The sequence below is a fragment of the Dermacentor albipictus genome, chromosome 1 (assembly GCF_038994185.2).
Source record: "Dermacentor albipictus isolate Rhodes 1998 colony chromosome 1, USDA_Dalb.pri_finalv2, whole genome shotgun sequence".
Classification (NCBI taxonomy): Eukaryota; Metazoa; Arthropoda; class Arachnida; order Ixodida; family Ixodidae; genus Dermacentor; species Dermacentor albipictus.
Genome location: NC_091821.1, coordinates 122,501,051 through 122,517,507, shown reverse-complemented (window position 1 = coordinate 122,517,507; position 16,457 = coordinate 122,501,051). Strand labels below are relative to the sequence as shown.

The window sequence follows — 16,457 nt, the reverse complement described above, 5'->3', positions numbered from 1 at the left end:
AACCTGCTCTCAGGTCCATGGGAGAAAAGTAGGAAGCGGAATGCAGACAGTGGATGGCGTCATCAATACGGGACAGCGAATAGACGTCTTTCCTGGTAACAGAATTCAGTCTGCGGTAATCAACGCAGAATCTCTACGTACCGTCTTTCTTCTTCACAAGAATGGCGGGAGTGGCCCAGGGACTTGCCGATTCTTGAATTACTCCTTTTCCTAGCGTCTCTTGCACTTGCTCGTTGGTGATGCTGCGCTCTGACGGAGCGAGTCTGTAAGGTTTCCGCCGTATGGGATGCACCGAAGCGGTGTTGATCCGATGACGCATTCGAGATGCTGGAATTAGAGGAATTTTGCTGCTTTTCAAATAGTCGAACACTTTCGAGTGCTTGGAGAGAACGCCCAGGAGTGTATGACGTTCACTTTGACTAAGTGACTTGCTGATCATTTGTAGAAGTTGTGAATCTTCTGAACTTTGAGAGTGTTCATTCTCCCCTCTAGAAGCAACAAGTGCAACCAGCGTCGTAGAGGATTCGGGCTTAAAGTGACCCTGAAACTATTTTGACGATTTTCTACAAACGTACTCAGTCGTTAGAGTAGGTCCTTCTGATCATTTTTTGACGCATCTAAGTGCTCCGCGTAAAGCGTGTAATTTATTATAAGGTTTTAAAAATGTACATCGCTGCCGATCGCAGCACACTGCTCGGCGGAACTATCAGCCGCCCCTACCCATATGACGTAAATCACCCAATTGACGTCAGTAGGGTGAGCTATCCGATTGGCTGCTCAGGGCGCGTCATCGATAATTGTTCCACCTTTATGGTGAACAAATGTTCGTAATAGTTACAACGTTAGTTAATTTGTTTCTATAAAAAGAAAGTAACAGAAAGAGAATGCACAAGAAAAATTTCTCACTACACTTAAGCACTTCTGGCACACAGCAAGTGTCGTCTGCTTGCGTTACAACGTTCCCCATTTTGACGAGAGCTCCGCGATCAGAGTCGGTCGCAGTCTTTTCGCGAGCACTACGATTCAACTTTGTTGCGTTGTGGACTGCAAACGTAGTGACTGGCATTATGTCAAGCTGCGACATCATGTCCCTCTGCAAGGCAGCAGACGAGCGGACTGGCTGAAGCGGATCGGACGGCCGCTATCCGATCGGCGCCAAGAATTGCGCGTTTGTGGCCGTCACTTTAGGGTTGAGTCCGGTATTAGGGTAAACGCAAGCGCAAGGGGGCAGAGCCTGGCGGTTTGACCGTGTCCTTTCACGGGATGAGCAGAAGCGCAAATGTGAACGGTCTGCACAGTGCAGCCACTTGGTGGCACAAAGCTCAACCGTATACACAGTAGCAGTAACGAAATGTATTCTTCTTTGCTGGTGGTGTAAATTTTTCGCAGGAGCGTAGTCGTTAACATGTTTTTGTAAAGCTTTCAAATGTTTTACACTTGATTAGAGCAATATTACCGCTTTGATTGGCTGGTTAAGCACTGCACTAACAGGTCGCTGGACCGTGCAGACCGATCAGGCCGCTCACGTAGGTCTATGCCAAAGTTCCTTCAAAAGCTTGAGTTTATGCCTCCAGCCATCCATTGGAACACCCAGGTCGCCTGTGGTCACCGGAATGCCAGACACGTTCGGCGCTACGACAGAATGCTCGCAACGCACGCTGCTTCCATATATCGCTCGGAGTCGACTGTCAAGCAGCTGGCGGAGAGTTTGGAGAGGAGGACTATGGAGGACTATGACTATGGAGGACTATGGAGGACTATGACTATGGAGGAGGGTAGCTTTTAATCATCTGTAGCTCTCTTAATATGAGACGTTTCACACAAAATGTGGTGCGAATGATTAACTTTAGCTGTACCCTACGCGTCTACAAAATTTGTCGGAACCGTTTCAGAAGCCCTTTAAATACAGCGAGTTTCGTGCTACGAGGCAACATTGCAGGCTCCATTGAACTGTTAATGGTCCACACACTTGCGCGTCCTTCGACTACAGACACCACGCAATAGGGAACTAAAATGCGTTTTTTTGTTTTTTTTTCACAGAAGTCAATTGAATCGGTTCCGGCGCGGCATCGAACATCGCAAGGTCGTTACTAGAGGAGGTTACTGGAACGCACACAGCACAAAATGCAGGAGCGACCGTGTCCTAGGAGACGACAAAGATGCACTCATCACGTGAGGAATTCTCCAAGAGTGCAGCTGGGAAACTACCGCGGACAGATGGGTGCCCACTTTTACAGTCAACAGCTGCCCCACGCACCCGCAAAAAAATCGATTCCCAAAATAACGTCATGCGTGGATGGTGTAATAACCGCGAATCCTGTGGGAAACACTTTACCACACAAAGACACGTCCACAGTACAGACTCCCACAGGACACAACGCATCACCGCTCACACCGCGGAATGTCGCACCACGGCTTAAAGAAACCCTCACTTTCAGTCCTTGAAGCCTCTTAAAATTGACACTTATTACAGATATTGTCGCGCCTGTATCCACAAGTGCCACTGTAGGTTTGTCATCAACATGTACATGAACTTCTTGAGCATCAACACTGACGGGGGTATATCTGTCGATAGTGCGTGGTATCTTGCGGCCTCACCCCCATTGGCCGCACCAACTAGTTTTCCGGTGGCGGTGACTGCGTGCGTCGCCGCGTCGATGGGGATCGTGGAGCACGGAGCTCGTGCCGGCGTTAACCTTCGATCAGAGGCTCGCGAGGGGTAGCGTAAACCGAGAGGGGTAGCGTTAACCGGGAGGTGTGCGTGGTGGCCATGGCGTAGGGAACGGGCGGTCGGAAGACTGGGAAGACATGTGCAAGGGCTCTCGCTGGTACGAAGGGCGGTAGTTGCGAAAGTGCGAGATGTGACCTGGGACGCCACAGCTGTAGCACACCGGAAGGGGTCGAGACACCTGCGGCAGCTCGGAGTAACCAGGCCTGTCAGAAGGTATTGAATGGTAGTATCGCTCTTCATGGGGATGGTAGCCAGCCGACGTTCGTTGAGAGAGCCGCGATGAGCGAAAACGGCGGTTGTAAATGGAGGGGGTGGATATGAGTGCCCAGATCTCAGTGTTCCTTGGTATTCATCAACGACATCTGCTGCATTAACTGATGGCTGCCATGGGGCGGGAGTAGCCGGCGTTCGCGTGCGTTCTCTCTCTGTTGCATAGCCCTCCTGAAAGCCACCGGGGCAATGAGAGATTTCCTGACATCGAAGCAATTCTTCTCTCACAATCTGCCGATTGTCGACGAGAGCTCAGTAGGCGGCATTATATCGACACTTGTAGCACACTTTGTAGCAGCAATGAGCTTTTGATTTTCATAAACCGGCGTTGCCGAATTTCGTCAATGTTGACGTGTCCCTGGAACTCGGAAGTCCTTAAGACAAAGATAGCCCAAATATAGCCATGTGGCCAATTCAGAATTTTCGACGCCAACACGCATAAAAGGTAGCCCAATTTGGTCATTAATAGCCAATCTGGCGACCCTGATCGCGGAGGCTACTCGCTCACAGATAAACTTTTACGTTTTCACTGTGCTGCGTCACTATACGCACCCTAGAACACCTGCCGTACCGCCATTTTGCAGCGACAGCCGTCGCTCCCATCTCCATGGCTGGAGTATCGTTTTTTATTGGTAAAGTGGCGGCTTTATTAGCCTCAGTGAAATCCCTTAGGTTAACAGTCATGCCACGACGCTGCGTTGCCATTCCCTTATCGGACAAGTAATGGTCTTATTACTGTCGTGACTGACTTTATGGAGAATAGCACTGCAGCGCCCCTGGCGACTGCTCAGCGTATGAAGTCCCTTGTGCGTGCAACTCTGCGGAATGTATCCGCTTCAAGGCTTTCACCTCACTGCCGCGACTCACGGCAAAAAATCCAAAATTTAATAATTCACCCGATCTCCGTTTGTCATCAGAAATTTATAGCATTCAAAGCGAAAAATAGGTACCTCAAGAAAGAAACTGTTTGTTATTTTATTTGTTTTATTTCAGCGTATCCGATTGAGGCAAAGTGTAGGTGCCAGAAAGCGCCGCATGTGCCCTGTTAGGATTCGAAGGAAAATAGAACGAACGATAACGCCTGAAAGAGGAGGCACGCCCTTGATGCGCCCGCGGAAGGCGTGGCAAGCGGGTCACGGCAAGTGTGCAGGCAGACAGCAGGACTGTCACGCTATTGCTAAATTCAGATAATCCGCTGATAACAATGTGCGGTGCTGGCGGGTTTCGTTGCGTAGCCTTCTGTGCTTGAAACGCGGAAGCAGGCTGCGCGCATGTTGTCATACGCGGCTTTTTCCCGACATTGTCTTTTTACCGGCTGTTTATGCGCGTTGCGTGCTATCTCCGTTCACTGACTGCGATCGAGCATACTCGGGCAAAACTCGTGCGAACGAGAAATTCGGCGCATCTCGCATAGCACCTCAGTTCGTACCCTAAAGCAATTCGTAAAAAAGCGTTCCGACGGGACAGCGAACGTAATATTAGCGAGGGCAGTTGGATACCGGGCCACACTGGCATCATGGGCAACCTGCAGGCCGACAGAGCAGCTCGAGGATTCGTACATAACCGAGCACTCATCACGCCGGCTGCAGAAGACTTGGACCCTGTTGACCTCGAGTATTCAGCCATCGTGAACTACCACAGAGGGCGTCGCTTGCGATATCCACCACCCCATCAAAATCTAAAGACAGAAGATGCCGCTGCCTGGCGTAGGCTCCAGACAGGCACTTACACGAACTTACACATATTACATAGGATACACCCCACAGCCTACAGGGACGAATGCCCATGGTGTGGGGCCACACCAACCCTATACCACATTACGTGGGAGTGCACACTACACAACATAGGACACCCAGACACGAAGACCACGAGGGAGCAATGGGAGGCACTGCTGTCCAGCTCGGCCCTGGACGACCAGCTCAAGCTGATAAAGAGAGCTGAGAAGATGGCAAGAGCCAGCGGAGCCCTGGACTAAGGGCCCCGACCATTAGCATTTTTTACTGATTACTCTTTTAATAAAGTTTATCTATCTATCTATCTATCTATCTATATATCTATCTATCTATCTATCTATCTATCTATCTATCTATCTATCTATCTATCTATCTATCTATCTATCTATCTATCTATCTATCTATGAGAAGCAGCTCTTACGAAGCAACATCTTTACGAATTCGGCCCTTGTTCTTTAAGAAACAGTCTGATGCAATAGCGCTCATCTTCTTGCCTGCAATGACATGCCTCTCGTATGTATAAGATGCGTAGAGCAGACATGTCATTCAGGTTCATCATACGAATCGGAACGTCAAACGCGCCACAAGTGTGTTGCTCTCTTTTTACAAAAAGAAACGATTGGTTCGTAGAGTTGAACATCCAAAAACAACACTGGGGCTATGGTATAGACGCCGTAGTGGAGGGCTTTAGTTTTGCCCACCTGGGTTCTTTAACATGCATCAATCTAACCACTGAGCGTTCTTGTAATACGCCTCCATCGTAATGCGGCCACCACTGTCCGGAATCAAGCCCACGACCTCGCGCTCAGAAGCATATAGCCACTATTCACAACAAGAGATAGCGAAGCAAGCTCTTGAGTTTGTGACCATGCGCTTCTAAGTCGCTTTTAGAGCGTTTGCTATGGATGTGAAAGACTGGCATTAAAGGTTGTCCTGCGACCGAGCTTTCCCACTTTTTTTAGGGGACTGCTTTTGATTTCCACGTGGGGCGGAGAGTGGAAGCCTATCAGATCTCTTGCGGGATGTCGGTACAGGAATTTCTGGAATTGTCTGTACCTTACATCGATTGGGAAAGTGAAATGGAACGACAACGGTTTCGTCCAAAAACAAGGAGCATCTATAGGATCATCTATAGCACCTTCTCTATTTATTTTTATAGCGCAACTTGACTCCCTGCTAAACGTGAAGTCGAGTGGGCGGGAAGTAATGAAAATCTAGCGATTTGCTAGCGACTGTATTTGCTCTGCTTAACACTGACTTGCCTTTTCAATATGACGGTTTTCACGTTCGAAGTGTGTTTGAATAGTCACTTTATCCCTTAGATCATACTTACTAACTCCTTCAACAGTATACCCTGAGGTCCTTGGAATTCTCCCTAATGTATGGCTTTCGACTTTTTCGCGTAATTTGTTTTATTACTTGTTTGGTATACTTACATTTCCAAGCTATCACGCGCCATATGTGTTTCCTTTTTTATTTAAGTCGTAATTGTCTATGCGTTATTTCCAGTCATCAAAAGAAGCTTTAAGTATTTCTTTTGTGTGTTCCCCCTAAATGATCAGCACAATTGTTTACAATTACGGCCGATATGTTAATAGAGAGCGCTAAGAAATGATCAGTTCCAGTCGTTTGCGAGGCGCCTTTTTACCGAAGATCTTTTTTCTGCTATTTTAAAAGAAGGCCCACCGATTTCGAGGAATGGCCTCCACGCTCGCGCACCACAGCCACGAAGTGCCGCTCTCTAATAACTCACTGCGGACGAATCGAACGGGCCCAACCCTGCGGTTGCATCGATCTGACGGGGCGTTTATGTTCCTGTGACAAATTCCTGCTAACGGCGAGCCTCGCGTCTATACCCCGAGCACGGGACAGCTTTTGACAACAATAACCAATCTACAAAAGCCATGTTATCGTGGACCGCGGGATGGAAGAAGAAGAAGGCGCATAACCGGTGGGACGCGCTTCGCATCGGCTTCGCAGTTTTTCGATGACTGTGCCGGATCATCACCTTGTGCTACAAGAATTCTTGCACCACGTGTTCCGTGTCGTCATCAGGACCACGAGGATACCTGCCTTTAAGGTAGGGGACCATTTTTTTGGGCTTTAAGGACGATTGTGTGCCCACCCAAGGCGAGTCGTCGCTAAGCCTAGGCTTGCTCCGCCGACCGCTTGGCCTAGCCACCGCGGCCGACGGGCGTGGAACGCACATTATTCCGAACTCTACCTGCATCATGGCCACTCCCATGAGTGTTGAAATAGAGGGGGAGGATATTCACCCCGAAGAAGTAACCAGGACCCTGGGCTGGCGCATCGCCGGTGAACGCAAGTCCCGACCACGTCAGCGAGACCTAGGTCTACCCAATGCACTTCAATCAAAACCCTCCGGTGCCGGTCGTAGACCCGCGAACGCCAAAGATACGTTAATCAAGAGAGCGCGCATGCCTGCACTGCCCCGAGACGATACCAAGATCGTGGTGAGACCACGCGGTGGTCTGAATATCAGCAAGGTCGGCCATATGGAAGTTGGCCGCGCAATTTACGCTGCGGCGGGAGTCACCAAAGAAGAATGGATCCGGGACGTGATATGCCCAAATTACCAGCAAAACATCGTTGTCATCAGTACTTCAAAAAGAGAAAATGCTAACCGGTATGTTGCAGTCACCAAGATTGTCGTCCAAGGAAATGAGCACGAGGTCAGCGCCTACGAATCGGCCCCCCATGGCATGACCAAGGGAGTCATACGAGGCGTCCCCCTCGGAGACACGGTTCAAGAAATCAATGAGAACATCGTCAACGAATATAATCCCACTGCTGTAGAGGCCAACCGCATCGCTAACACGACGTCTGTGGTGATCGCCTTCAATGGACCCAAAGTGCCGAACTACGTTCGTTACGGGGGCCTGCTCGCCAAATGCTCGTTATACAGAAAACAGATAGATATCTGCTATCAGTGCGGTCGCCTGGGCCACCGCATGGATGTTTGCCCTGATCCAACAGACCGGATCTGCCGGGGATGTGGTGCTCGAAATCCCGATGAACAGCACAAGTGTACCCCCAAGTGTGACCTCTGTGGAGGAGAACATTTGACCGCAGACAAGGTGTGCAGAGCTCGCTTCAAGATCCCGTACGTGGTACGGAAACGCCGGTGGGAGCGGAAAGATACCAACTACACGCCCGCAGAATCCTCCAAACCGCCACGTCGGGAGGGAGCAGCTCCGTCAGGGTACCGGAATCACTCTCTTTCCTGTGAAGGCGGACGAGGGCGGAGCAGCAGCTGCGCCTCAAAGCCGGGCTCGAGAGCGTCGTCGCCGGGTGACGTGGCCGGCAGCAGCTGCAGCGGGCGCCGCCGGGAGTCGCGCTCAAGGTCGAAGACCCGGAGCCAGACACCGTCGAGGAACGCCGCTAAACAGGTGGGCTGGGCAGTTAGATCTCCTATCGCTCTTAGCAACAAAGATTTCCCTTCCCTTCCCCAGACTCCCAAGAAAGATTGTGAGGAATGCATGCAACTCAAAGCGCTTGTAGTTAAGCAAAATGAGCAAATCAGCGCGCTTCTTGCACGCATGGAGGCATTAGAAAAATCGAAAAACAGCGAGGATGTCACAAAACGCAAAATTGCCAAGAGGGACGCTCAACCGGAGCCCCCGGTAACAGCAATGGAGGCAGAGAAAATTGAATCGAGTCCGTCTGAGGAACCGGCGTGGGCCAAGCCCATTGAAGCCCTCACCGAGATGGTCACACAGCTTGCCAGCCAAATCGGCCTGATAACTTCCAAGATGGCCAAGTTCGACGCGCTAGAAGCTAATGTCAACCAGCTTATACTAACCACTCAAAAAGCTAAAAAGGGAGCCCCGTATGGGAAACCGTGCATGGCGAGTAGTCTCACGACTACCAACCTGAGCCAAGATGGCGGCCAGGCGTAAAAATAGGAAGGAAGATACAACGATCTTAGCCCAATGGAACTGCCGAGGAATTAAAGACAAAATAGGCGAATTACAGCAATATATAGATAATGCGGAACACAAACCGGATATCCTTGCAATTCAAGAAACGAACTCGCGACCAAAACTCGCGGGGTACGTCACATACACCGATCCCAGTGAGAAAAGCACAGCCATCCTAGTCCGAAACAACATAGCTGCAACGCAGCACATTACCATTCAGAGAGGGTGTGAACACGTTCTCTTGGAAATTCAAAGCAGAGGCATAGGAAGCAAAAACAACATCTTTATACTCAACGCATACTGTCGGCCCTCCAAGAAGAACCTCGACATAGAGGGCACATTACTAGACAGCAAGAGAGAGGCGGGCAGCCGACCCCTATTGATATTAGGAGATTTCAATGCGCCTCATACAATATGGGGTTACAAATTTTGCTCCAAGAGAGGCAGGGTGCTGGCGAACCTCATAGATCAGCACACATTAGCCCTACTTAACGAACCAGACACTCCCACCCGCATGGGCACAAGTACAACCCGGGACACCACTCCAGACCTTACCCTGCTGAGTGGAACCTTGGACGTGTCGTGGCAGAACACAGGCGCGAACCTGGGGTCGGACCACGATATCCTCAGTATTACGATCAGGGGGCCTGCCTTCAAGGCCCGAATGGGAACAACAAAGATAACTGACTGGGACAAACTTCGAAAAAGGCAAGCAGCCGATGAAGACGAGGACACGAACAGCACCAAATCGTATGGGGAATGGGCTAAGGAACAACTCGAGCTGGTAGACAAATACACCCAGAAAATTGCGACCACACTGCAGACACCCTGTGTGGACGCAATGCTTGCCCACCTTTGGGAAGCACGACACAGCCTCACCAGACGCTGGAAGAAACAACGACACAACAAGAAACTTCGCAAACGCATCCATGATCTCAACAAGCAAGCAGCTGAATACGCGTCCAAGCTGTGCAGAGAGAACTGGCTGAGCGTGTGTGATGGACTACAGGGCACCCTTTCTACCAGGAAGACGTGGTGCCTCCTTCGTCACCTGATCGATCCTCTCGGCAGCAAGAGCGCCACTAATCGAAGCCTCACACGCACCCTCAACAACTATACTGGGGGTGCCGACAAACTCATCAACGACCTGAAGGCCAAGTACCTGAAAACGGAGAAAGGTGATATCGCACCTCCCGACTACGCAGGACCTACCAATGAAGCGTTAGATAAGCCATTCACTGACACCGAGTTGATCTCGGCAATCTCCGAGAGCAACAGGGGCAGCGCGCCGGGACCCGATTCCATTACCTACAAGTTACTTAACAACCTCGAGCACAAAGCCCGCAGACAGCTGCTCGAGTATATGAACCGGGTCTGGGAGTCTGGCAATCTTCCACACGAATGGAAAGAGGCAGAAGTCCGCTTCATACCCAAGCCTGGGAAGACACCTCACATCGACAACATGCGACCGATATCCCTCACGTCCTGCGTGGGGAAGGTCATGGAACGTATGGTACTCAAGAGGTTGCAGCGACATCTTGATGCCACCGATCAGATGCCAGAGACAATGTATGGCTTTAGGCAACACCTGGGCACCCAGGATGTTCTCGTACAACTCAACGAACTGGTAATTAAGCGAGCAACGAAGCAGGCGCCGCGAGCGATACTAGCGCTAGACCTCACAGGGGCCTTTGATAACGTCACACATGAAAGTGTCCTCCGCAACCTGCGCAACACGGGTTGTGGAGTGAAAACTTACAACTACATCCGAGACTTTCTTCGTAACCGAACGGCAAGGATCAGAATAGGAGAGGAGACATCCCAACCGATCTACCTGGGGGATCGAGGAACGCCTCAAGGTTCGGTCCTTTCCCCCCTCTTATTTAACATGGCTCTCCTGCCGTTGCCCAAGCTTCTCGAATCAATAGATGGTCTGGGCCATGCATTATATGCCGACGACATCACCCTCTGGACTGCGAGGGCAGGGTCGGATGGCTGGATAGAAAACACGCTCCAAAAAGCGGCTGACACGATCAACAGCTATGTGAAGACATGTGGCCTTTGCTGTTCGCCTCAAAAATCGGAGCTGACCATTGTCAGACCACGTGCATCACGTACACAAGCAGAAAATATAGAAATCACTTTGGAAGGGAACCGGATCCTCCCGGTACCACAACTCAGGATCCTGGGCCTCCTGATCCAGGCAGACGGCAAGGCAACAGCCATGATTAGAAAAATGAAGCTCACGTCAGACCAAATCTTGAACATGATCAGACGAGTGGCCAACAGGTGGAGGGGTCTGAAGGAATCGGACACCTTGCGCCTCGTTGAGGCCTTTGTTATATCACGAATCGTCTACGCGGCGCCGTACCTGCAGCTCCTCAAGAAGGACGTCTCACTACTTGACGCAATAATCAGGAAAGCCACGAAGCAGGCCCTGGGTATTCCCATAAATTCATCCACGACAAAATTACTTCAAATGGGAGTCCACAACACAGTAGCCGAGCTCGTAGAAGCCCACCTATCCAATCAAAGGGTACGCCTTAGCCAGACCAAGGCGGGCAGAAGCGTCCTCCGCAAGCTAGGATGGCAAGAATCGCACTACACCCGCCACGACCAATTACCCGAAAAGTTGAGTGAGAAGTTGGAATGCAAACCACTACCACGCAACATGAACCCCACAAGGCATGCCGGACGACGCGACGCCCGCGCAAGAGCCATCTCCAGGACCCTGGAGGAAGACGACACTGTTTTATATACAGACGCCTCTCTATCGAAACGCTCCACGAGGGCAACAGTCGTGGTCACCGGGCTAGAAAAGCTGGTCACCTGCGCATCAATCTACACTCCGTCTTCGGAGGAAGCAGAAGAAGCAGCGATAGCTCTTGCACTCCTGCAACCAAACGTCACCAAGATCGTCACGGACTCACAAGCTGCATACAAGAACTACAGATCTGGCTGGGTGTCCCTTGGGGCACTAAAAATTCTTGGTAAAGCTACGCCTCCTAAACAAGCAATCGAATTAGTTTGGGTCCCAGCTCACTCCTTAGTTGAGGGCAATGAATATGCTCATCAACAGGCCCGAGCGCTAAACTCCCGGGCCAACGAGGAGGAGGCAAGGGGATGGCAACCCATCACAAATTACAGAGATATAGTCAGATATTACAGGGACGGCAGGAAGACATTCCCGCACCCCCACCACTCCTTGACCAGAGCCGAACAAACAATATACAGGCAAATCCAGGCAGGATCCTTTCCCCACCCCTGCCTCCAGAACAAAATGTACCCAGAGAGATATAAGAACACATGTCCTCACTGCAATGCATTAGGCACCCTTCGGCACGTCATAGGAGAGTGCAATTTTTCCATAGACCACCCCCCACCTATACCCATAACTAACCCCCCTGCTATCCCCACTCTTTCCGAGCGATGGGAGATCATGCTGTCCAGCTCCGCCCTGGAAGACCAGCTCCGACTGATCCACAGGGGCCAGGCGGCCCTGGAAGCATATGGAGCCCGCGAAGAGGGAGCCACCCCATCAGACGCTTAACGCGTTTCAGTTCATAATGCACCAGTAAAGTTGTTTCTCTCTCTCTCTCTCTCTGGACCGCGGCTCAGGCTGTCTCTTTGCCGCGTCAGACCAACCCAAACAGCGGCACCTACGTCATATTTACGAGCGAGAATGGCAATTACACGGCTGAATTCATTCGTTCGCAGCGTGCTTTAGACGAGAAAAGGCCGCGGCATTTTCGCTTATTATTATTATTACTAATTTTGTGCTTTTTTTAGAAGCAAAAAAAAAGAACTTTGCTAAAACAGAGCATTGTAAGCTGAAACTCAAGTTTGCAGATGTGCTCGTATGACCTCGCATTATCATATTCGGCGAAATTTTAATTATGAAGAGGCTAGTTAATTAATTAATACTAATTTGTTAATTAAGTAGAACACGAAATAACATTCCTTTTTTTTTCAGGTGACCTTCAACAATATATGGTCAGTTTCTTTCGCACAGAAGACATTTTTCTTTCTACTTGGCACGGGATAGTTGTCACATCATCATAAAAGCGCCTTTTCGCATTGCAATCATTTGGAAACTAGAACTCGTGTTTATCCCTCATGCATTCCTCAGTTTTTCGCTGCCTATAAATATAGTTTGTTTTCTTGTCACCACTTCGATTGCTATTACTGTATGTGCGTACGTGCGTTCATGTGCGTGCGTATGCGTGCGCACATATATTCACATACACGTCCCACACTATTCTGAATATTTCCACGTCACTCGCAAAACTAGTTCTTGCGTATTTTACAGCTTGGCTGAGTTCCACAGTAGAGCCTTAACACGTGATTGTGACGGAGACGATTAGAACAGTGAAGCTTTCAGAGAAATGACGGTGTGGAGAGGAAAGAAACAGTCACATCCCTGGAAAGAGGGACACATTATAAGCCCTGCTGCCGAGCACCTCCGGCGTCCCTGGAATATGCTAAAGACGATTGCTCAGAGGCACTTCTAATCAACGGACCACCTGATTCACGTAACAGCAAATACATTGGTGCGATTAAAATCGGCTCTTTCGACCATGTGTTACCTTTTGCAGACAAAGCCCTCCCTCCCACCCCATTAAAAAAAACAAAAGAAAGCGAGAAGCCATTGGCGGCAGAATTTCTGCCTGAGGATACCTCTTTTGCAGAACAGCCGTACAGATACGATAGCCATGTCTTCAAAATGCAGCTGTAGGTCCTGACGGCCATTAGCATGCAACCTCGGGTGCTTTTCCACATAGCGTTGACTATGCACAAAGCTAATTAAACCCTTGAACAAACACAGCTCTTAAATGAATGCAAAGACGTGATTCCGCTGTTCGGGTGCGTAGCGGCTCAGGTTTCCCAATAGTTGCTGCCGACATCGAAGTTTGGAGACAGGTTATTCTCTTAGACAGCGAGCCAAACATCAAATTCGCTTCTGATTTAATTAGATTTGGGTTGTCCTAAGTGGGCCACCGGAACTCTTATATTAACTGATAGGATTTATCGCACTTCATATGTGCACCTCTGAACACGCTAAAAGTGACTTCTCTCTCTATGTTAAGAACCATTCTCGGACTCTAAGTGTAATAACGTTCTCACCCTCTAAGTGCTGTTCTGCATGGCTAAGAAAATAGGCTTTGGCCGTGATTTCGCAGCTTTCGGTGATTTAAGATTGCCCATAAAATTAGAATATTTCACGTTCAACCATCATCAGCATCGTTTTTTTTTTTCGCTTCTCTTAGCTGCGAGCTGTTTTAGATGTTTTCCTTAAAAGTCACAATGACCAGGAGTACGGCTCACCTCCTCGTCGAGACTGTATGACACTAGTGTAAATATGAAACAAGCGCGGAAATGATCTGATAAACTATTAGACAGTAGACGGACACTCTCCTTGCTGGCCAGTAAGGATCTAGTGGGAAATGGGGCCTATAGAAGGCACTTAAAAATCACAGGCGCGTGTAACTGGAAATGAGGGATGGAGGATTGTTTAGCTTTGCTGGTCCGCTAAAGTGGCTACGTTCGTCCCTCCTTTAACCCTCCCCCCTCCCTTTGCATTTCTGCACCGTGCGCGCGACAATGTTTAACTGACGCTCTTATTTGCATAAATATCTACTGTATTATTTACTGAGCAAGCTGCACATGTCAATGCCATTCCTAAATATCGCGTCAATGTTCTACCTTCAGGAGTCGCTTCTTCTTGACGATGACAACACTGTCTACGACGAACTCAATTAAGCCGTGCACTCCATAGGCGAATGACGTCTCCATCATGCGGTCCAGGGGGTCCTCATTATCCTCGTCTCCAATCGAGGCGGGATTCAGCTTCAGTTTGTCTAGTACCGTGACCAGGGCCTCTGGTTCCTTGCGTTTGGCATTGTGGAGGTCAAGGCACATGTGGAACAGCTTGTATGCCTTCTGCTCAGCGTTCAACGCCTGCGGGTAAGCTTGCACCTTTTCCCCCAGGGCCAGCTCGTATGCCCTAGTCGCCAGATTGTGGTTCATCTGCGGACAGCATAAACAACGACACGTGGCGCTTACTTTCCCAGGCCTGCGCTTGGCGCTGAGAGAGTTACCGGTGCGGGAATAATTAAAACCAAGCAAAATTAAAGCGCTCACGGCAGCTACGTGTCTTTCTGTACAGCAGTTTTCAGGAATACAGTATCAGTAATTCGCTACCGCTGAGTTCTGAGAGCTGAAAATGAAATGAAACGAATTGTCGTTCAACGAAACGTTGGTCCGTCGCGAAGGCCAGTCGAAAAAACAATTTCGCTCTAGCCGTTTCAGTAGCGGCCGCGTTCGTGTGTGTGCCGTGCCGCTATACGTTGTGCCAGCGCTACTGCGTAACGCAATAAGCGAAATTAAGCTGCTCCCATTCTTCACTGCGCTACGTGACGGCATAAAAGCGGCGTGGTAGTGTCTGTATGTGCAAAGCTCAGGCCTAGCTCTTATAACTTCCCGGAGGAAAATTGCTGTTGTTGTCTTTTTCGCAGACTGCGAGCGTCGTTATGGGGTACGGTCAGCACGTATACGCTGCACGTGACCATCTTACCGAAGGCACAGCCAAGTGAAATGTGTGCACACACAGAGGCCATGCATGCGATGTTTTTTTTTCCCCCATTTCACGGTACCAGGACGCCAAGTGACTTAGCTTCGTAGACTTCTTTTAGACATTTCAACGCTAGCACTTGTAAATGTAGTGAGTTCGTCTTCAGTTTACGGCATTTATTATTCCATGCCCTCTTGAGAATATTTCTGCAGCTGTCAAGGAAGGGGGCAAAACGTAATTTGTGCTTCTTGGTACGGGTACAATGGTAATTCATCATTGGTATTTATTTGACGGCAACTGTATTTTCCATTCACGTCTTCAACAACGTCAGCACGTGCGCCTGCACCATTACGACTTTATGCTTACCTTCGCGAGCATGTACTTCGTAGGGGACATAAAGCGCCCGCAGGTGTAGGAGTGGAAAGCAGTGCATGGATCTATGCCGAAATGCATGATCTGATCTAAAAATTGCAAGTTGCGAATACATTCGTCTGACATGCACTTGACAGCCATCGTCGTTGTAGTGACGGACTCCTGAAAAAGCAAGACACACAATGCATTTGTACTGCGTTTTTGGCTCCATACCGCCTACATCCTCCATAAGTGCACATTTGTCCTCCCAGATACTGTACGCAGTGCGGTAAAAACTGCGGGTAGCGTAAGCAGTCGGCAGGGAGAACCAGAAGAAGCGCGCGTGTAGTGTTCATCCACTGCGTGACGGCGGCTGTATGCAAGGATCACAGAAGCATTGACGAAGTGCATGGTGAGCACTTCGCCTGAAAGAAGTTCAGGCAGTTATTGTTCCAGATTGACGGACATGACTCCCAACTTTTGCAGCACAGCATGGAATATATCCCACAAAAGAATAATTAATAGTCTCTTAGTGCTCGCAGTGTTGTTGTTTTTCTAGAATGGGGACACACCTTCTGGCTTTTTTCTCCATTTCTGTTCTCAGTAATTTTTCGCTGACAGAAATGTGTCACCGTGCGCACAAGTGCGTAATGTAAAATAAAAGTCAATAATGGCATATTTGTTTGGAAGAAACGATAAAGCTCGTTTACAGGTAGATTTGCGAGAAAAATAATAAATAAAGAGCTTACAAACTTATGTATATATATATATATATATATATATATATATATATATATATATATATATATATATATATATATATATATATATATATATATATATATATATATATATATATA

General features: G+C 49.1%; 1 protein-coding gene and 1 long non-coding RNA gene across 3 annotated transcripts in view; one reads left to right on the top strand and one right to left on the bottom strand.

Moving 5' to 3' along the window:
• LOC135904815 (uncharacterized) overlaps positions 1-16,457 on the top strand; it is a 180,725-nt gene that overhangs the window by 124,274 nt on the left and 39,994 nt on the right. The window lies entirely within an intron of this gene.
• LOC135904813 (neprilysin-like) overlaps positions 1-16,457 on the bottom strand; it is a 79,853-nt gene that overhangs the window by 59,399 nt on the left and 3,997 nt on the right. For both annotated transcript variants that reach the window (XM_065435793.1, XM_065435794.1), the window contains exons 3-4: positions 15,613-15,780; positions 14,379-14,702 (exon numbers count right to left, since the gene is read on the bottom strand). In XM_065435793.1, the coding sequence (XP_065291865.1) occupies positions 14,379-14,702; positions 15,613-15,780 (492 nt within the window). The remainder of the gene's footprint in view (positions 1-14,378; positions 14,703-15,612; positions 15,781-16,457) is intronic.